This window comes from Tachysurus fulvidraco, chromosome 14, assembly GCF_022655615.1.
Source record: "Tachysurus fulvidraco isolate hzauxx_2018 chromosome 14, HZAU_PFXX_2.0, whole genome shotgun sequence".
Taxonomy (NCBI): Eukaryota; Metazoa; Chordata; class Actinopteri; order Siluriformes; family Bagridae; genus Tachysurus; species Tachysurus fulvidraco.
The window spans coordinates 19,424,313-19,442,355 of NC_062531.1; the positions used below are offsets into that span (position 1 = coordinate 19,424,313).

General features: G+C 39.5%; 1 protein-coding gene across 3 annotated transcripts in view; it reads left to right on the forward strand.

Annotated features, from left to right (window-relative positions):
* Nucleotides 1-274: 274 nt before the first annotated feature.
* The window catches only part of zgc:171572 (protein bicaudal D homolog 2), a 39,753-nt gene continuing 21,984 nt past the window's right edge, over nucleotides 275-18,043 (forward strand). For 2 of the 3 annotated variants that reach the window (XM_027166938.2, XM_027166940.2), the window contains exons 1-2: nucleotides 276-738; nucleotides 14,999-15,211. In XM_027166938.2, coding sequence (XP_027022739.2) covers nucleotides 544-738; nucleotides 14,999-15,211 — 408 coding nt within the window. In that variant the 5' untranslated portion in view covers nucleotides 276-543. Of the gene's footprint in view, nucleotides 739-14,998; nucleotides 15,212-18,043 lie in introns of all 3 variants that reach the window. The other variant, XM_047799785.1, reaches the window with a different exon arrangement.

Below are 18,043 nucleotides of genomic sequence, written 5' to 3' on the forward strand. Positions count from 1 at the left end.
TAACGTCACCGGTTTTAGCTGTATGTAGCCTGAACTCGGTTTATATTCGATCTCCCGTGATGTTGCTAGATGGCGCTTTGTTCACACGCTGCACCTTTATAAGATTTCCACGTCATCGTGGATACACGGTTAAGGCAGCGCTTCCGGGATCTATGTCCATACACCGCATTGAATCATGGGATGTGAGTTTTTGTCGCGTCTATAAGCGCCTCGGGTTCCCGAGAAGAAAACTACACTTCCCACAAATCTGGCTGAGCGCCGCAACTCCCAGCTGGATGGAGTCCTGGGCAGCTGACGGCTCCTCAGAGGAGGCAGCGCTCATTAACGGGTAGGGAGCGGAGAGGAGCCGAGCTCTCCGTAGTCATGGAGTAGCGATATAAAATAATAATTACAATAAACAGCTTTCTGCCCGAAAACACACGGCTGACATGTTCAAACGCAGAAGAAACTAAATTATTCGCCCCGACAAACGATTTTGTCGGTGACACTCTTGAACGTTGGATTTTGTTGGAATCTGTGGTGATTTTCCTCTCAGCCGGTCCCATGATGTCCACGGAGGAGATGCTGAAGGAGATCGCGCGCCTCTCCGGTGAGCTGAACGAAACCACGCGCGAGAAGATCCAGGCGGCGGAGTACGGGCTTGTGGTGCTGGAGGAGAATCAGGCGCTGAAGCAGCAGTACGACGAGCTGGAGAGCGACTATGACAGCGTCCGACAAGAACTGGACCAGCTTAGAGAGGTTGGTGCACATTTACAGTCGTGTCTAAGCTGGATTTAAATAAGAACCCAAACAAGTAAAAAAAAAAAAAGATTTACAATTTCTGTCAGGTCGACCGTTACAGTTTAAACCGTCAATTTTTAAAATTTCTGTTAGGTCGACCGTTACAGTTTAAACCGTCAATTTTTAAAATTTCTGTTAGGTCGACCGTTACAGTTTGAACCGTCAATTTTTAAAATTTCTGTCAGGTCGACCGTTACAGCTTTCACCGTTAACTGTTATATCGTTTTCGACGTTTTTAGGAATTTTTTATCACCATATTTGTGTTTTTATGACAGTGACTGGCTACGAAATGCTTTTATTTACTTGTTTATTTATTTTATATTCATTTATTCATTACGTTTTTGCTCTGCAATGTCACCAGAATGAAGCCTGACAGGATTCATTATATTCCTAATGGCATCTGCTGGTCTGCGTAATACGACAGTTATAACTCGTTATCGCGATATTGGTCTTGACGATACTACCGCGCATGCGAGCTCTGAGAAGTAATAATTTTAAACAATCAACATTATTGTTAGTCGTTTTTTTTACTGCAATATTATAGCAGTACGGTGTGTGGTCTGTATACTGTGACTCTGGTATTAACACTCCAGACTGAAGTCTGTTTTAAGTGTAACAGATGTAATAAATAAATGACTGACTGTGGGACAGTGACGAGGTAGAAGAGCCTGATGGAAAGCCATCAGATGTGAGTAGTGGTTCTGTTGTAAAAATGTAGCTAGGGTTCATGTGAACTAATACAAGAAAGTCATAAAGTATTTTACATAAATGAAAATTGAGTTAATAGATTCAAATAAAGATCGTCAGCTTGTCTGTGCTGATGTTCTAATGGCATTTACGTGTTTAAAAATGCACCAAATAAACAACTGTCATATTTCTGTATCGTGGTGCTATATGATATAACGTGCTTTGAAAAATGGCGGGCTCGGTTTGAATTTTTTTTTTCTCTTAAGCAGGAAGTGTCCTTCTGGAAAGATTGACTAGCCAGCCAAACAAGTTACGGCCCACACAGGCATGCTGGGAATGTAGAATCAGCTCTAAAGATAAACGACAGCTCTAGGCTTTTATCGAGCTGGTTTTTTTTTTTTTTCCCCATGACTTTGTCTCCCTATCTGCTAAGTAAAATGGTCCTCTTTGCTTCAGGCTGAGGTTTTGTCTTATGAGTCATATAATCAGAGAAGTAGGTGAAAGAGAAAAAGAGACCAACCACTGGCGCAGCTGTCGGAGCTGTTGATGAAACATTAAGTGCCGTCAGATGGCCTGAGTAAACTGGACGGAATTCAGCATGTGTGGTTAGCTTCGCTTTGTAAGCCATTCCTGGTCAAAATAATGAGGAGGTCATTTCAGATTTACCCATAAATCCCCAACATTTTTCTGATTTATCTTAAGTGAGTGTTCTCAGAGTGATTTCCTGCCACATGGAGTTTTATTTTTAGCAAGTAAAGTTAGAATAACTTCATTGCTGTTGTCTCTTTTTAGCCTGTGCCTTGTCTGATTTTGTTCAATATTTACATTTTGGCAACCGCTTTAACATAAAAAAAAAAGTTTGCTGTTGGCACCGTGACGCCTACTGACATGTCTTTCTGGAATATGGAGTGAGGGTGGAAGTATTTGCAGTTGAAAAGACCTTATTGAGAAGACAAGGGCAAAAAAAGGGAGAGAGAGAGAGAGAAAGATAGAGGAGGCCATCGAAACGTAAAGAAGTTTTTTTTTGCAGTCCAGTCACCTGTCTTTTGTTTTCTTTCTTTAGTTCAGTTATGCTTTTTGTATTTTTGTCTCCTTAATGCCATGCCCTCTTACTCTCTCTGAGGTTTCTGCTCAAGCCATTTCCTGGCCAAAAAACAACAACATAAAAATCAGAGCTAAAAGACAGTAAATCTTTCATGGTGAGAAACAAGGCAGGCTATGGCTTTTGTAATTATCGCATGGTCCATGTTCCTTTGATTAGGAGAAACATCACCTGCTCATGACAAGTGACTTATTGATTTCCGTACTAATTAAGTTGCCCTGATATTCTTGTTTTTTATTCAGTTTTAATGTGTCAGCTTTTGTAAAACAGTTGATTTAAAAACATTAAGCTATTGTTTATTGGTCAGTGAAACACAAGTCTAGTTTAGCTGGCAGGATATAATAAGTACATTTACTGTTATTATCATTATAGTAATACATCCCTTCAACCCTGCAGTGTAGAGAAATTCAGCTCATGTGCATTCTGCAGTGTGCATAAAGTCCCTGCATGAGACAACCATTAATATTTCCCAATGATCCACTGACCTCACAGCAGGTTTACACTTTAACTATGCCATGAAAAGTAATGCCATGCCCTGAAATTTACTTCAGCAAAACACTATGTTTCTTTCTCAATTTAAAAGTGAATACTCTTTTTATGATAAAGTTGTTTTGAATCAATGATAAAGGTTTTGGGTGTCTACAATGTGACAGATATATGGAGGTGTATTGTTGGAGGCTGAAACAGCTGATGCACACATTATTGACCCAATGGAAATGGTCAACAGTGGGTTCTTTATAGTGTCTATTGAATGGCTTTAAGCTTGTGGTTTGATTCTGTATTAGGGTTGGGTGATACAAAAAAAATGATATCACAACATTTCTTTGATGCAAGATATGGATCACAGCACCTAAGCCAGCATCTTTGCTAAGCGACTGCCAGAAAAAAAAAATGCAGTACTGTGTTCAAAAGGCTGTGCTAAGACCAAATCCCTGCCCTGCAGATATTCAGTATATCCTCATGGCTGCTTGTCATATTGCTTTAAATACAGTGTATAGTCTACTCACAAATTGCTAGTTGTTAAAAACTATTCATATATTTCATATATGAAATCATTTAATATGAATTCATATATTTAAAATTGAAAATGAAAAAAAAATTAAGGCTGTCTATTACAACCCATTTGATGAGTCTATGAGATTAGATCATGCGCTTTTGGATGATTTCCACCGAAGACAGAACCGAGATAAAGTGTTAATGGTGCATACCAGCTAAATTTTGCTAAATTGGAGGGTCTTCTACAGTATCCACCATTTCACGATTGCAGGAAATATTTAAAAAATTTTCCAGATATGCCTACAAAGACAGCCAAACAGCACATAGATATAAGATGATGTTCCATTGATTTGGCTAACTTTGAGCAAGCTCACTGCCCCACAACTGAGTTCTTATTACACCTAGTTTCCCAAAAATATGTAGAATGCAGGACCACTCTCTGTTTTTGACAGTCTCTTTAAGATTTTGCTTGTGTAAGTGCGGACACTGTGCCTAATGATGTAGAGCCATTTCTATTTTAAGATATATGGCAAAGATTGGGAGAAGGAAAGGGGTGTTCATGGAGTGGATTTTTGTGTACTTCAGAAATGCCTGTGTATCACAGTGACCTTGTTTCCCACACAAAAAATGGTTTCTACAAAGTTATTGGTTGTAAAGGAAGGAAAGCATAGGAATTCAGTCTGAATATGGCATGTCTGTGCTTTTCCACTTACAAAAACTTTTGTTGGTTGTTCTGCAGTGAGATGCAGTTTGACCTTCACTTATGCAGCTGCCTCTGGGTGGTTTTCCTGTGTGCCGCACATTCCCAAACAGGGTGTCACACACAGAAGTCATGACCTTTCCGACTCCTTGACTTTTGTCCTGACACTGGCACACAGACCGATTGGTCAGTCTGTGTTTGCGTGTGTATTGCATTGATGGGCTAAATATCTTAAATCTTACTTTGAGAAAGCAATTTGCAACCCTCCCATTTTTATTTTCCTTGTGTAACCCTCTCATTTTCATCCAGGCTCAGGTCCTGAGCATTAACACTTTACTGGCTCTTTAATTTGATACATTTCTATTACTACAAATCATGTATTTAATGAAAATGAGCTGTTCTGACAGCCCAAAAAAACTTAATTGTTCAAAAACAATTTCTAAATTTATTTTATTGCTTACATCATGTGCAGCTATTGAGCTGAGATGATGCAGAAAATAGAACTGATGCTGTTTCCATATTGCCTGATTTATTCAGGGTTTAGCTGGGAATGTCGTGAGGGAATTCAAGAGGCCATGAAGACTCACACATGTACGCGCACACACACACACACACACACACACACACACACACACACACACACACACACACACACACACACACCCACGTCCACAGCTGATACTGCAGCAGCTGCATGCTTGTAGTTTTCATTATGGTCAATACCATAAATATCTTAAAAGGACAATACAGCTTGTGAGACCTGCTTAAGGGTTAGAACCATTCTCCATTAGTTTAGAGACACGGGCAGGATTTAAAAAAAGTCTGCTAATTACACACTTGCACACAGATGTTCTTGGTATGCTTTTAAGAGCATGTAAACAGGTTCAGACTAATGTCTCCAGAGCCTCCTCATTTTTGTTTGGGTCTTAGAATAATCCTGGCACCGGACACTGGCGTGGGAAAGTTGTAGCAGGTGCCAAGCCTAGCGTAGCCACTTCTACCTGAATAGGCCTCTCTTTGGCTCCTCAGAAGATGGGCACCATCTTATCAAAGGATCGCCTCTTGGATGTGTGAATCAAGAGATTATGTTTAGCATGTGAAAAGATGTGTCCAAATGCAACTGTGGTGAGTGCTAATAAAGCAGTATACATATGTTGGAGATTGTCCAAGGATTTTGAATCCTCTTTATTTGGACTGAAATGTTTTTTGTTTTTTACATTAGAATAATGAACTTTTAAAAAAAAAAAAGTGCTTTGGGTGTGTGCATAGTTTAGAAATATTTTCAGAACAGTATGAATAGTCCGCTATGTCTGCAAAGGTGTGCCCTGCAAAGTTCTCTGTATTTATGGACAGTTAAATTAAGCATAACGCAGGCCGAATTAATACAAATGCGTATGAATGAGCGAGAGTGACAGGACGCAATTAAGCCGTAATCTGCAGTAAATGGGTCTGAATGCACCAGCTAATCACTGTACTCACGGCCTCAATCGGCTGGTCCACAGAGTCTGGCAGCTTATCTTGGATATATCAGCTGTGCGTGTAAAAGAGCTAGTAAGCTTTGGGGGTGGCATGTATTGTGTTTTTTAAGTTGACATGTTTTAATCAAACAAAAAGTATAATGAAAAAGAATAATGGTGAACTGTGGTCTCTCAGTTGACTCATTGCTCTGTGAAACAGATGGGACTTCCCTACAAAAGGCATGAGGGATTTTCCACAGTTGGGTGCCTGAGGCTGATGGGAATGAGATTTAAATAAGCGTGTTTCATACAAGAATATTACCCTACTTCCTTACCCTGAATAGTGTGTGATGCTTCTGATTGCAACAAGGTTAATTATTTTTCCCATGTTGCCAGTCCAGATTGTAAACAACATCATAGCTGACTGCTGTATAAATACATTTCTTCAAAAGTCAGTTTGCTATTTACTATTTGTATGTGTGGGTTTCCGCTAAAATGTCTGTGTACAGAACCGTCAGAGTAAGATAGGAAGGGAATAAGAGGTAATCTGGTTAGCTTAGAGAGGAAGTGTGTCTAAAAGGAGCAGTTGGCCTCATTTATTATTATCAGCAAGAGCCGTTTGTCACCAGTCAGAGTTCAGATGACCGCATGACATGCCACAGTTCCTTTGGATGGTCTTTTGCTTTATGTTGGTGCTCCATGTTGTTTGATACAGCAAGCCAGTTTGATGGGAAACTGTTGCTCTAAGCAAATTCATGTAAAGCGAATACCAGCGTTCTTCCAAATGAAGAAGTCAGACAATAGGGATTATTGACATCTCCAGTCATGTGCTGGTCTCCAGATTTGCTTACAAATCTAGGTCAAAATGTAGGCTGCACTAGGCTCCACTATTAACCGTTTTTTTTTTTTTCTTAAAAAAGTTTCCTCTATTTGCTGTTTGAGAATAATTATGTAATATAGAGACAAAAAGCAATTTGAGAACACTTTTGCTGTGTGACATGGTACATTATCATGTTGGATGTAGCTGGTAGAATATGGTAAATTGTGGCCATGAAGGGATGCACATGATCAGCAAAAATACTCAAATAATCTGTAGCATTCAAGTGACGAAAACATTTCCCACATCATTACACCAGATCCACAAGCCTGGACTGTACACTCTCGAAAGATTCATTATGTTGGTGCCAAATTCTAACACTACTTTCTGTGTAGCTCTGCAGAAATCAAGACTTTCTCAGTTTTTCTGGTCTTCTGTTCAGCTCTCCAGTTTGGGTGAATCCGTGCCCACTGCAGTCTCAGCTTTCTCATCTTGCCTGAGACAGAAGTAGAACCAGACGTGGGATTCTGCTGTTTTAGTCTATCCACCTCAAGGTGTGACACATTGTGCATTCTGAGATGCTTTTTCTACCCACCACAATTGTACAATTAGACTGGATGTTTTTCTTTTATTGCATCATTCTGTGTAAATCCTAGAGACTGTTTTTTGTGAAAATCCCAGGAAATCAGCAGTTTCTGAAATAGTCAAACCAACCCGCTTGGCACAAGCAGTCATGCCATGGTCCAAATCAACTGAGTTCACATTTCTTCCTCATTTTGATGGTTGATATGGTTGACCTGAAGCTGCTGGTTTGTATTTGCATGATTTTGCATTGCACTGCTGCCACATGATTAGATTAGGTGTACAAATGTTCCTAATAGAACATATTAGTAATTAGTGTGGCTTAGTAAACTAAACGCAATATAGAATCCATAATAAGTCTCCAGTTTATAATGAGAGGAATCAAGTTAAACCTCAGATTTAAGACTGCAACAATAAACATGTCTCGTCTTATATCCACTGCTTATCACTGAGCTCGTCCAGCATCTCAGGATTCTGCCCCCTTTTTCCCTCCATTGAATTCCTGCTTCCTGTTTACTTCCATAAGGGGCCCTGAGCACTGAGTAACATCCGTGTTGGGATGAAATAGCAATCCTGTATGGCGGTGAGACCAGGAAGAGAAGACATGATAATAGATTAGATTCTTTGATAGTGTTTGGCATGCAACATCACAAATGTCCAGATAAAAAGAACAACATTTGTACTGTAAGGAATCATGGCCCTTGTGTAACAGTTAAAATGTATAACTGATGGATTTTTTTAAATTTCCTCAGTTTTGTTTAATATATAAAATGGCTTTTTTTTTTTTTTTTAGAATATAGCATGACAGACACAGCAGCAATCGATCAAATACATGTGGGAAACACTGTGGCCAAAATATTTTAAATGCTGTAGTGATGTATTGTGATGTTTATTTACTGCTCTGTGTGAATTAAAAAAAAAAAGGCTGTGAAAAGCAATTGAACAGTGAGGGTACCTATTAACAAAATACTGAATAAGGAAGAATAATTATGTGTGTGTGTGTATGGTTTGTGTGGGTAAATGAAGGAGCAGACACTGGTGCTTTAACACACCAATCACTCTCAGTTCCAAGCAGCATAAGAACAGAAAGAGAGAAAAAACAATTATCACTCAATCGTCTGAGTCACCAGGATCCACCCTTTAATTATATCCTGGAATTGGTTCTAAGTGCACAAGATAAAAGTTGCATCTCAGGGCAAATTTGCGTGGGCAAATGTGCACAGTTAGTTGTCATTCTTGTCAGTTGCACACACCCTGATTGCAGGGTGACACCTGCGGGTGTGACAACCTAACCACAACCACCACGCATTGTCAGCAGGGCAGTGATCCAGCGCCTTCATCATGGCAGACGTTGTGCTAGTTACAGCCTGTCAGAATAATATCTACGTCAATGGTGAGTTTTTAATTGAAAAGTAAGTACTTAAGGTCAGAGGCACCCACATCTTATGCTTCTTCCTTCTTGTGAGGTTGTATGTGGCAGAATAAGATGCATGTGAGTCTAGAAACAGTGAAACAGTGAAAAAAAAACACTTATTTCAGGGGGAGTGTGTGTGTGTGTGGGGGGGGGTCATCAATTATCTGTGCATGTGGTAACCCTCCTAATTTACTGCTTATTAAGAGTTATTAAGTTTAGGTATTGGTACAATTAAGAATGTAGAATAAGGTGATGCAGATAAGGCATTAATATGTGCTTAATAAGTACTAATAAATAGCCAATATTCTATTAATATTCATGCTAATAAGCAACTAGTTAAATGACCCTAAAATAAAATGTTACAGTGCATGTTATGGAACTATGCAAGTACATGCAGGGGGTTTGGCCTCAATGGCCCTCCAGTAAGCAGTGTGCAAATGACCAAGGAATGCAGGGGACAAATTCAACTTAAATTGCAAATCTTTTGTTTTAAACAAAATTATGCTGCAAGATTTTTTTAACTACATTTAAGTTCCTTGTTATAGGCAACTCTGCATTTTTTTTTAAATTCCCAGTTAATTCCCATATATTCCCATGTAAAGTTTCCACCCTTGAAAATTTCCCGGAATTTTGCAACCCTATATATACCATAGGTTTGGTCCGAGGACTCTCTTAAGGCAGTGGTCCCCAACCTTTTTTCGCTGCGGACCGGTCAATGTTTGATCATTATCCCGTGGCCCGCTGGGGGTGGGGGGTGGCGGCTATACAATTAAATTTAAATTAATAATTTTAATTTAATTCTTTTTAAACATACCTTTTTAACTCACTACAATGCTTAATCAATGAGAACCCTGAGCTTGTTTCTTTGCAACGAGACGGTTCCATCTGGGGTAATAGGAGACAATGACACCCGAAGTGTGTCGCTTATGTTCAGTTTATTCCGTTGTTTTGTTTTGGTTGCTGTCACTGCAGAAAACACCGCTTCACACAGATAGAATGTCGGAAATGGCAATAGGGATTTAAGTGCTGTGGTGGCAATCTCAGGGTATTCCGCCATGACTTTAATCCAGAACACCGGCAGAGTTTCTAACTTTCTAACGACGTCTGTTTCGTACTCATTTTTGCTAATTTGTGGGTTAAATTTGAGCAAACACAATATACACGTACACCAAGAACTGTTAAACATGAGAAGGTACCGGTGAACAGAGAGAAGAGCGATACACATCTTCTCTCCACCAAAGCTACAACGCCACTGCCGCTTGCAGCCGCTCAGCTCCAGACGTCACCTAAACCCGGCCCGATATCATGATATTTTGCGCATGCGCGGTATTGCTGCGGCTTTAGGTGACGTCTCTAAGCTCCCGGTTAACCTCTCGTCCATGGAAAGTCGCACAAACCCGAGAGAAATACACCACAGTAAATAAAATGGAAATAATTTAATGTTCCTTGGGCGGCCCGGTACCATTTGGTCCACGGACCGGTGTTGGGGACCACTGTCTTAAGGCAATCTGTGTTTGTCTTTTCACACATTTAAAATCTTAAGATCTGTCTGACACATACACATTGAAGAATCTGTTTCATCACTTATTAGTGTGAATGTAGTGTTATACCTCAAACCTTTTTTTATTGCACCATTTCTGTCATGGTTAGGTCATGTTGAGCTAAAGTCTTTACATTGCTGAAAAAGCTCATGTGTTCAAAGATTTTGTAATATCTATCTATCTATATATGTAGTGCTCTTTACTGCCCCACTTGTGTTAACTGAATCCTATGTAGGAGCAGAGTAGGCAGAATTGATAACAACTGGAGGAAAGGGTGCCACATAGAGAGAGATTGTTTGTGTGTGTGTGTGTGTGTGTGTGTGTGTGTGTGTGTGTGTGTGTGTGTGTGTGTGTGTGTGTGTGTGTGTGTGTGTGTCTGTGGGTATGTGTGTGTGTGTGTGTGTGCTTGGGTGTCAGTGGTATTTTGGTCTGGTAGTTGGGAGGAGCTGGATGTTTGCCAGTTTCTTAAGAATCTGAGAAATAATGTGTGTGTGTACATGTGTATAAGGCTGGATGCCAGTGTTCCTGTGGGAACCAGTTGGGTTTGGGTTCTTTTGGGCATTCAGTCAAACGAACAGTGACAACACCAGCTTATATAACCGTCATTTAAATGGGTGGTTCAACATCGTTAAAGCTTTTGATGTGTTTGCTTGTGATGGGGTGTCCCTGTTTATTTTACTTGGAAAACATTTCATTTGTTCCTGAGAACAACTGAAAATATATTTAGTACATACGAAATAAACGCTAGGACATTTCACCAAACTCCCCACAGAGTTCTGACTAATATTTGTTTAATAAAAGGCTGCAGTAGTGAACATTAAGCTGTCTGCATGTATTTTTGTCTGAAGTGCAGTGATTTGTTATTTTCTCCCCATTCTCACCTTGCGTGCTGTCGATTAACTGAGGCCACTGATCAATTAGGCATGCATTGCAAGGCTGGGGTTTGATTAAACGTGTCTGTAGTTAGATTAGTTAGACGTTGATTGTAGACAGACAAGCCATAGATCTCACATGTACGGTTTCTTTTTTCTTGGTTTGTGAGAAAATGTAAATGCTGTTGAGCTGGAGTAAAGGAATTCAATTTCCATTGGGTTTCTGAAGCCATAAACATTTATTCGTACATGGGGTTTAAACCGTGTCATACAGTTTGAGTAGAATAATCTAGATTTTGCCTTGGATTATTTCAAGCTGGCCGCTTAACTTAAGAATTAAACATGGCATGCTGAAGATAATCGCTTAAGACTAAAGTTACCCTGAAGTTTGTTTTCCTTAAACTTCATGTGTTTTATTCCTTTATACTAGATGCAAAATGCAGTTTTGATTTTATGAAACAATAACACAATGTATTATTTAACTATTTATTTAACCAAACATACAGTCATTCCTCATCTAACTTCTGACATACTGAGAAACGTACATATAAATGTGATAGAACAAGCATCCAGAGCTACTATAAGAGCTGATGTTCTAATAAAACAATGAATCAACACTAAGCCATTAAAGACCAGAGGCTATTGGTGGATTTTTGGCTTTGATTCATTCTTCATTTTTAACTGGGTTACAATAAAAATAGCTCTTCATCATTTTATTGAACAAGCCACCTTAAGAGTAATGATTATGTAATGGTTTAGTAATGATTCCAAATTTTAAATGTCAGTGTTTCTAAAATGGTCAGTTCCTTCTTTACACCAAATGTCACTTCAGAATTCAGTTCCTATTCTTCACCATGTTGGTCAGCTTTGGGGAGAAAATAAAAAAAACAACAGTAGGCTTCCTGACCTTAGCAGGAAGTGTATAAGTCAGCTGGATAAGTCATCTGCACAGGCCGAGACTGATGTCATGGGAAAGTCATTCTAAAGTAAGGCAGATCACATGAATACAGATGACTACAAACCCAAAGCACAAGGCTCTGTAATATATAAGATATTCTACTGGTAAATAGTATTGAGAAAGCATGAACATGTAGAGAGGAAATGAAAGATGAGTGTGCAGTGTCCCATCACTTGTTTCCTTATTCTGTCTGTCTACTTGGCAAAGAAGTCATAGGGAGACTTTTCTGTGATTTCTTACACACTCACAGCTGAATCCACCTCTGATGCGTTCTCTCTGCCTGAATAGATCCGATATGGTCAATAACAGGATGAAATGTGGAATATGGCATTCTTTAGTTAGCTCTTTGTCTAGGGATCCCCTGTTGTGTGACTGGCTGTTGTTAAACTATTCAGTTTACCATGGCTGTGTGTTAGCAGGCAAGAGAAATCGATGAGGATTCTTTTTTCCTTTAGTGGCTAGTACACAGTTTTTCCCTTGTGCGAACAGAAAGTTCTCTCACCCTTTTTAAAAAAGTTAATCCGTGCCTTGTTACTTATTGACACAATTTTAGTCAGTAAGTATTTTGGAGGCCACAGTAGGTCAGTGCTCAGGCACGTTCTCACATGTCATTTGTGGCATAAATAATTTCTTTTCTTTCTTTCTTTTCCATTGTCCTTCTGTGTGTGAAAATCCCAGGAAATCAGTAGTTCCAGAAAAGCTGAAGCCAACATACACAAGTGTGTATACACAAGTAAAACAAGTCCTAAAGGTTACAGAGATTTTTCCCCTGAAGTTTCTGACGTTTGATGTGAACATTAACTCAAGCTCTTGACCTGCGTGTGTGACTTGATGCACACTGCACTGCTGCCACAGTGATTGGCACTTTGAATAATAGCATGAATGTACAGATGTTCCTAATAAAGTGAACACTGTACACATCAGGGATGCCTCATGAGCTTGACACTTCAGTGTTCTTGTTTGGTACAAACTGTTTGATTTCACAAAATGAATCGCCTGGATTTGACATGCAGAGGGTGAATGAGATAAAGAAGTGATTTCTTTTCCATCCGGGTGATTGGTGCAGTGTTAGGCACAGAAGTACAAGGGATCTCTCTCTTGATCCTCCAGACATGCTGACCTTCATCTTTTCACTCTTAGGTATATGATTATTTTTCTTTCCCAAAATGACAATTTTCTCTGAATTCAAGGTTCTGACTGTTACTTAGCCTGACCTCTGTCTTTCAAGTGGCTTCTGAAAATGTGTTAACTCTCGCAAATCACAGTTAAATGTCGAGCATCGTCTGACCCACAGCATTGTATCAGCGTACTGTTGCAAAATCCTGTGGAATGAGTTCTGCACAGAGCATGCTGGAACAGGCGCAGTGGATAGACTTCCAGGAAAGCTGTTCTGCTTCAGGCCTAAACATGTCCATGCAGTATTTTATTAGTGTGTGTGTGTGTGTGTGTGTGTGTAAGAGAGAGAGAGACACTCTCCTCTGCAGAATAGCAGAGCTGCAATGCAGAGGCTGCTCAGTAGTCAGCTGTTTAACTCCTTCATTCCCTCCTGGTACAATCTCTTCCACAGTTATCATGTCAGATGTTGTGGGTTAAATCTCTCGCTACTGGATAATTACAGCTAAAGTGACCATTGTAATTATTTTATTCCATAGTCAATTACTGAATTCATTATTCATCTAGTTTAAGAGACGTTTTGTCTTATTGCATCTGCCACAGAAAGCTTTATTTTGCATGACATAAGAATGAATCCCTTTAGGTGTATTCGTCTTTGAATGTAAATAATGAACGCTAATCACCCGTGTTGATAATGCTGGTCAGTTAGCTCACATGAATGGGGGTTGTGTATTACACAACTGGATCAAATCCTAAGCTCTGAGATCTTGCAAAAAAAAAACAAAAACAAACAAAACAAAACAAAACCAAACAAAAAGAAACCAGCTAAATATCTGAGATACCTGTGTTGATGAGAATAAAGAGCTAAACAAACTCACCAGTGTGTTATACAGTAAGTCAGTTGTGTTGCGAGGACGTCAATGACTTCAAACAAGGCCCACATCAAAGCCGTTTAGCTCACCACAGAGTCACCATTTTCTCCCATGGCTCACATTCTGCTCCATTCCTCTCTATGACCATGGTGGACAATCATAAATAACTAGCTAGATCTCCGAGGAAGGAATAACAAAGCAAACTAGCAAGCTATGTGTATTAAAAAAAATTTAAATGATGGATTATATGATAATCATTTATTATTATTTAACAATCTAGCACACTGAGGTTGTAATCTTTATTCCTGCCAGATGTCTGCGGAGTCCATTAAAGTGAAAGTTTGTTGATACAGCCAGTGTGCCTGGGTCTTAAATAAAGGTGTGCCATTGTCATGAGGGCACAGCAAAGTCGTCCAAAACCTGTCCAGGTTTACGCAAGACCAGAACAAAGCGTGCACGTGCTTGATCTGAACAGTATATCTCATGGCTGCAGCCCAAGTCTGAGAGATTAGATTACAGGAAGTTTGCGAACCAACCTCACACCACAACACCTGATTTTCTTTGTCTAAACTAACAAGTGAAATTAGCAAGCAACAAGAAAGATTACCTGGAGGCATTGATGCATTTGATAGTCCTGTGGGGTTGATCTGTCCCTCCCCCTGTCTAATGACATGCATTGTAGGCAGATAGGTGTCTTTAACCTGTCTGTAGTGTGTGATAGCTTGCGCTAGTGCAGTGGGTTGGTGACCCATGCCAAGTTTGTCCCCTTGCCTTTGCTGGAATGGCCTCCATGTCCCCTGTGCCCCTGTGTAGGAGAAGCTGTACAGATAAGGGATGGATGATTGTATTGAATTTTTTGTAATGTGTTTAGTGATTCTATTGCTAATTGGTTAGCTAGTGCTGTAATTTCGTTAATGGTTGTGTACCCATTCTGATGTCGCAGAAGGACATTGGTAGTGGATATACACATGGGATGGGGATTCACCAGTTTCATGGAAGTGGGATTCCATATCAGCTTCTAAATGGACTGAGATGTCCAGCATCATATTAATGAGAACTAGAAAGTTGCAGCTTTGGAACATAACCAGACACGCTTTCTTTTCCCAGGCGTTCGGACAGGCTCACTCCAACCAGAGAAAAGTGGCAGCTGATGGCGAGAGTCGGGAGGAATCTCTTCTCCAGGAGTCGGCATGTAAAGAGGCATACTACGAGCAGCGCGTGCAGGAGCTACAGGCCGAGCTCAGGCAGACTCGCAACACCCTCACCAACGCACAATCAGAGAACGAGCGCCTGTCCACTATCACTCAGGAGCTCAGAGAGGTTAGAAACACAAGTAACACTATCCCAAGAGCAAATGTTGTCCTTTTTTTTTTTTAACCCTATTATTTACCCCGGGCATATTATTATAAATCAGTTCTGCACAGCCATAGTTTAATTATGAGTGTCATATTTCAACTGTTATTCATTCATATTTGTATTATTATTGGCCCCAATATTGACCTTTGCAATATGATCAAACTGCAATGTGCAAATGACTCTTACAAATGACTCAGTAATTAATTGTGTCGTGTAGGAGTTTTGAAGAGTCAAACTATACACTTTCTGCAGCATCTTTTACTATTAATTAATTATACACTCTTTGCCCCAACATATTTCTTCAGAAACAGCTGCACTATGATGGCTATTCGAACAGACATGCAGTAATCAGCAGCTAAGTGCACATATTCAGGTGTTATTACCAGCTGTTAATGGTCAAAGAGATTGTAATCCAGATAATCTCCCAGTGAATATCAATTTACTGGATGTTATTTGAGCGCCGTCATTCTGGAATCCTGAGCACCCGCCACTTGGTCTCTTTCAGTATCTGATCTGGCAACCACTGACACACACTCATGCCAGGCATGATGCCAGCTTTGCCCTTTGCCCCATGACCCGACACCAGCGGAATCCACTTACACGCCTCAGTCCATACACACTCTTGTGCAAGCACAAATTAATGCCTCACTAATTACTTCCCAGTGTTGTGAAAAACTGCAGCTTGCTGGAAAAGGTCACACGACATGCTCTTGTGTCTTCAAGAACCAAAGCTTGTCCTTTGAGTAGATCTAGAACCCGGTACAGTGTAAGGCTTTCAGCTGAAACAGTACAAGTACAAAGGATTGTGCAAATCCATTTTCTGACATAAAATAAAAAGACTTGCCGCTGACATCCCTGAAATTTAATTTTAAACCCTCTTTTTTATTTTTTGTTTTTTTCCCTCATCTTCAGTGGATTAAGGATCCTCCGTATAAATTTGAAAGGAAATCCCTTTTCCAAGCTTTACGCTTTTTTGGGGAGTTATTCAAATCACATTTCAAGCATCAAGTACAAAATATCCTGATACCAAGCCCCAAATCCCTCCTTACTCATTGTCAGTGGCTTTGGAGCCTTTTTGCCTACTCTTCTCTGATTCAGATTTAGCAGCATTTGCGATCAAAGTAATCAACATCTCTGTCAGACTTGGTTGCATTTCAACACACACACACGGTTTAGCTTCGTCCCTCCACGTTCCCTGTAACATCTCAGATCACAGAAAACATTTGTAGCTCAGACATCTGCAAATTACGTCGAAGCAGTAAGTCTTGATTATAACGGACGCTTTACTCCTCTACAGGCTCTGAATCGAATTTAGAAACATCAGCATTTAAAGAAGTAATGGAGGGGGACATTTCTCTTCATGTTCCTACATGCACCACCGATTGAAGTCTAACATGGCTCGGCCTGAAGTAAAGATGAAAGAAGGAGCCAGATCAAACGATACTGAAAATGCTGTGGTTTTGTGTGGATACAGAACAGATCTTAGTGATTATAGTGTTAGAGATCTTAGCTAGCAATGATTTGCTCGTGAGATGCCCATTTGAGGATCACATTTAAATTGCTTCAAATCTTGTGACAATTTCATCTAATGTTGAACGCCGTTAACATTGTCCATCACTATCAATCAAAATGTAGGTAATACTGTAGGAAAGCTTTTCGCCTTATAGAGATTGCATAGCCTCTTTGGACGTCTCTTAGTATCTCATTATCTCTAAGGTAACATGTAGTCAGTTTCAAAAGCAGATTGCACACCATTTGCACTGCAGATTTTTTTTATTTCTGATTGAATGCATGTTTATATTGGAACCGGTCAGGTATGGGCGTTCCTCTCTCTCTCTCTCTCTCTCTCTCTCTCTCTCTCTCTCTCTCTCTCTCTCTCTCTCTCTCTCTCTCTCTCTTGCTCTCATTCCCTCTCCTTCTCTTTCTCTCTCTTGCTCTCTTTCTCTCCCTCTCTCTTTTTCTTTCTCTCAATCAGAAAATTTTAAAAAGTAAATTTTAATACAGCTTGTCATGTTACACGTATGTAGCACATAAGAATTTTTCTCGTACCAGAAAACCTAAATTGACTATTAGCTCTACCTCTGAAAGCTCTCACAATGGAAAATCCTCCTATAAATACTAATAATAGAAAAAGCAATTTCATAATCTAGCTTAATAAATAAGTCACTAGGAACAAACGTGATGTGTAGCTAATCGGCAGTGTACTATTATAATTAATTTTTTAATAATTAATTTGTTTGTGTGGTGTTTTATTATCCTTAAATTTAGTCTTGCACCCAAGAGTTGCCAACGAAACGCATGCACCCAGCTTGACTTGTTCCCAGGTCGTCGTTTAAAAAAAGAGGGTTAATTTGTTGGCTGGTGGGAGGGCGAACGTGTGTGTGTGTGTGTGTGTGTGTGTGTGTGTGTGTGTGTGTGTGTGTGTGTGTGTGTGTGTGTGTGTGTGTAGGGAGGGTGTAAATCTTCTGCAGGGTATGTTTATCGCAGCTACATGTCCAAGCACTGTGTGTGTGTGTGTGTGAGGGCATTTCTGCAATGTGCCATAGAACATTGGATAAAAAACAGACAAAGGAAAATGATAAAGCTGGTTTAATTCAAATCTGAATTTTTTTTAATTTTGTTTAAAATTATATAAAAAAAATCATAATAAGCAATATATCTTATCCTTATTAATATAGGAATACCAATATTAATATTAAGAATAATAATTTATATGAATACTAATATTAATATAAAGAATTATTAACACAATTCTTTGTATTAATACTAATATTAATATAAAGAATTATTAACACT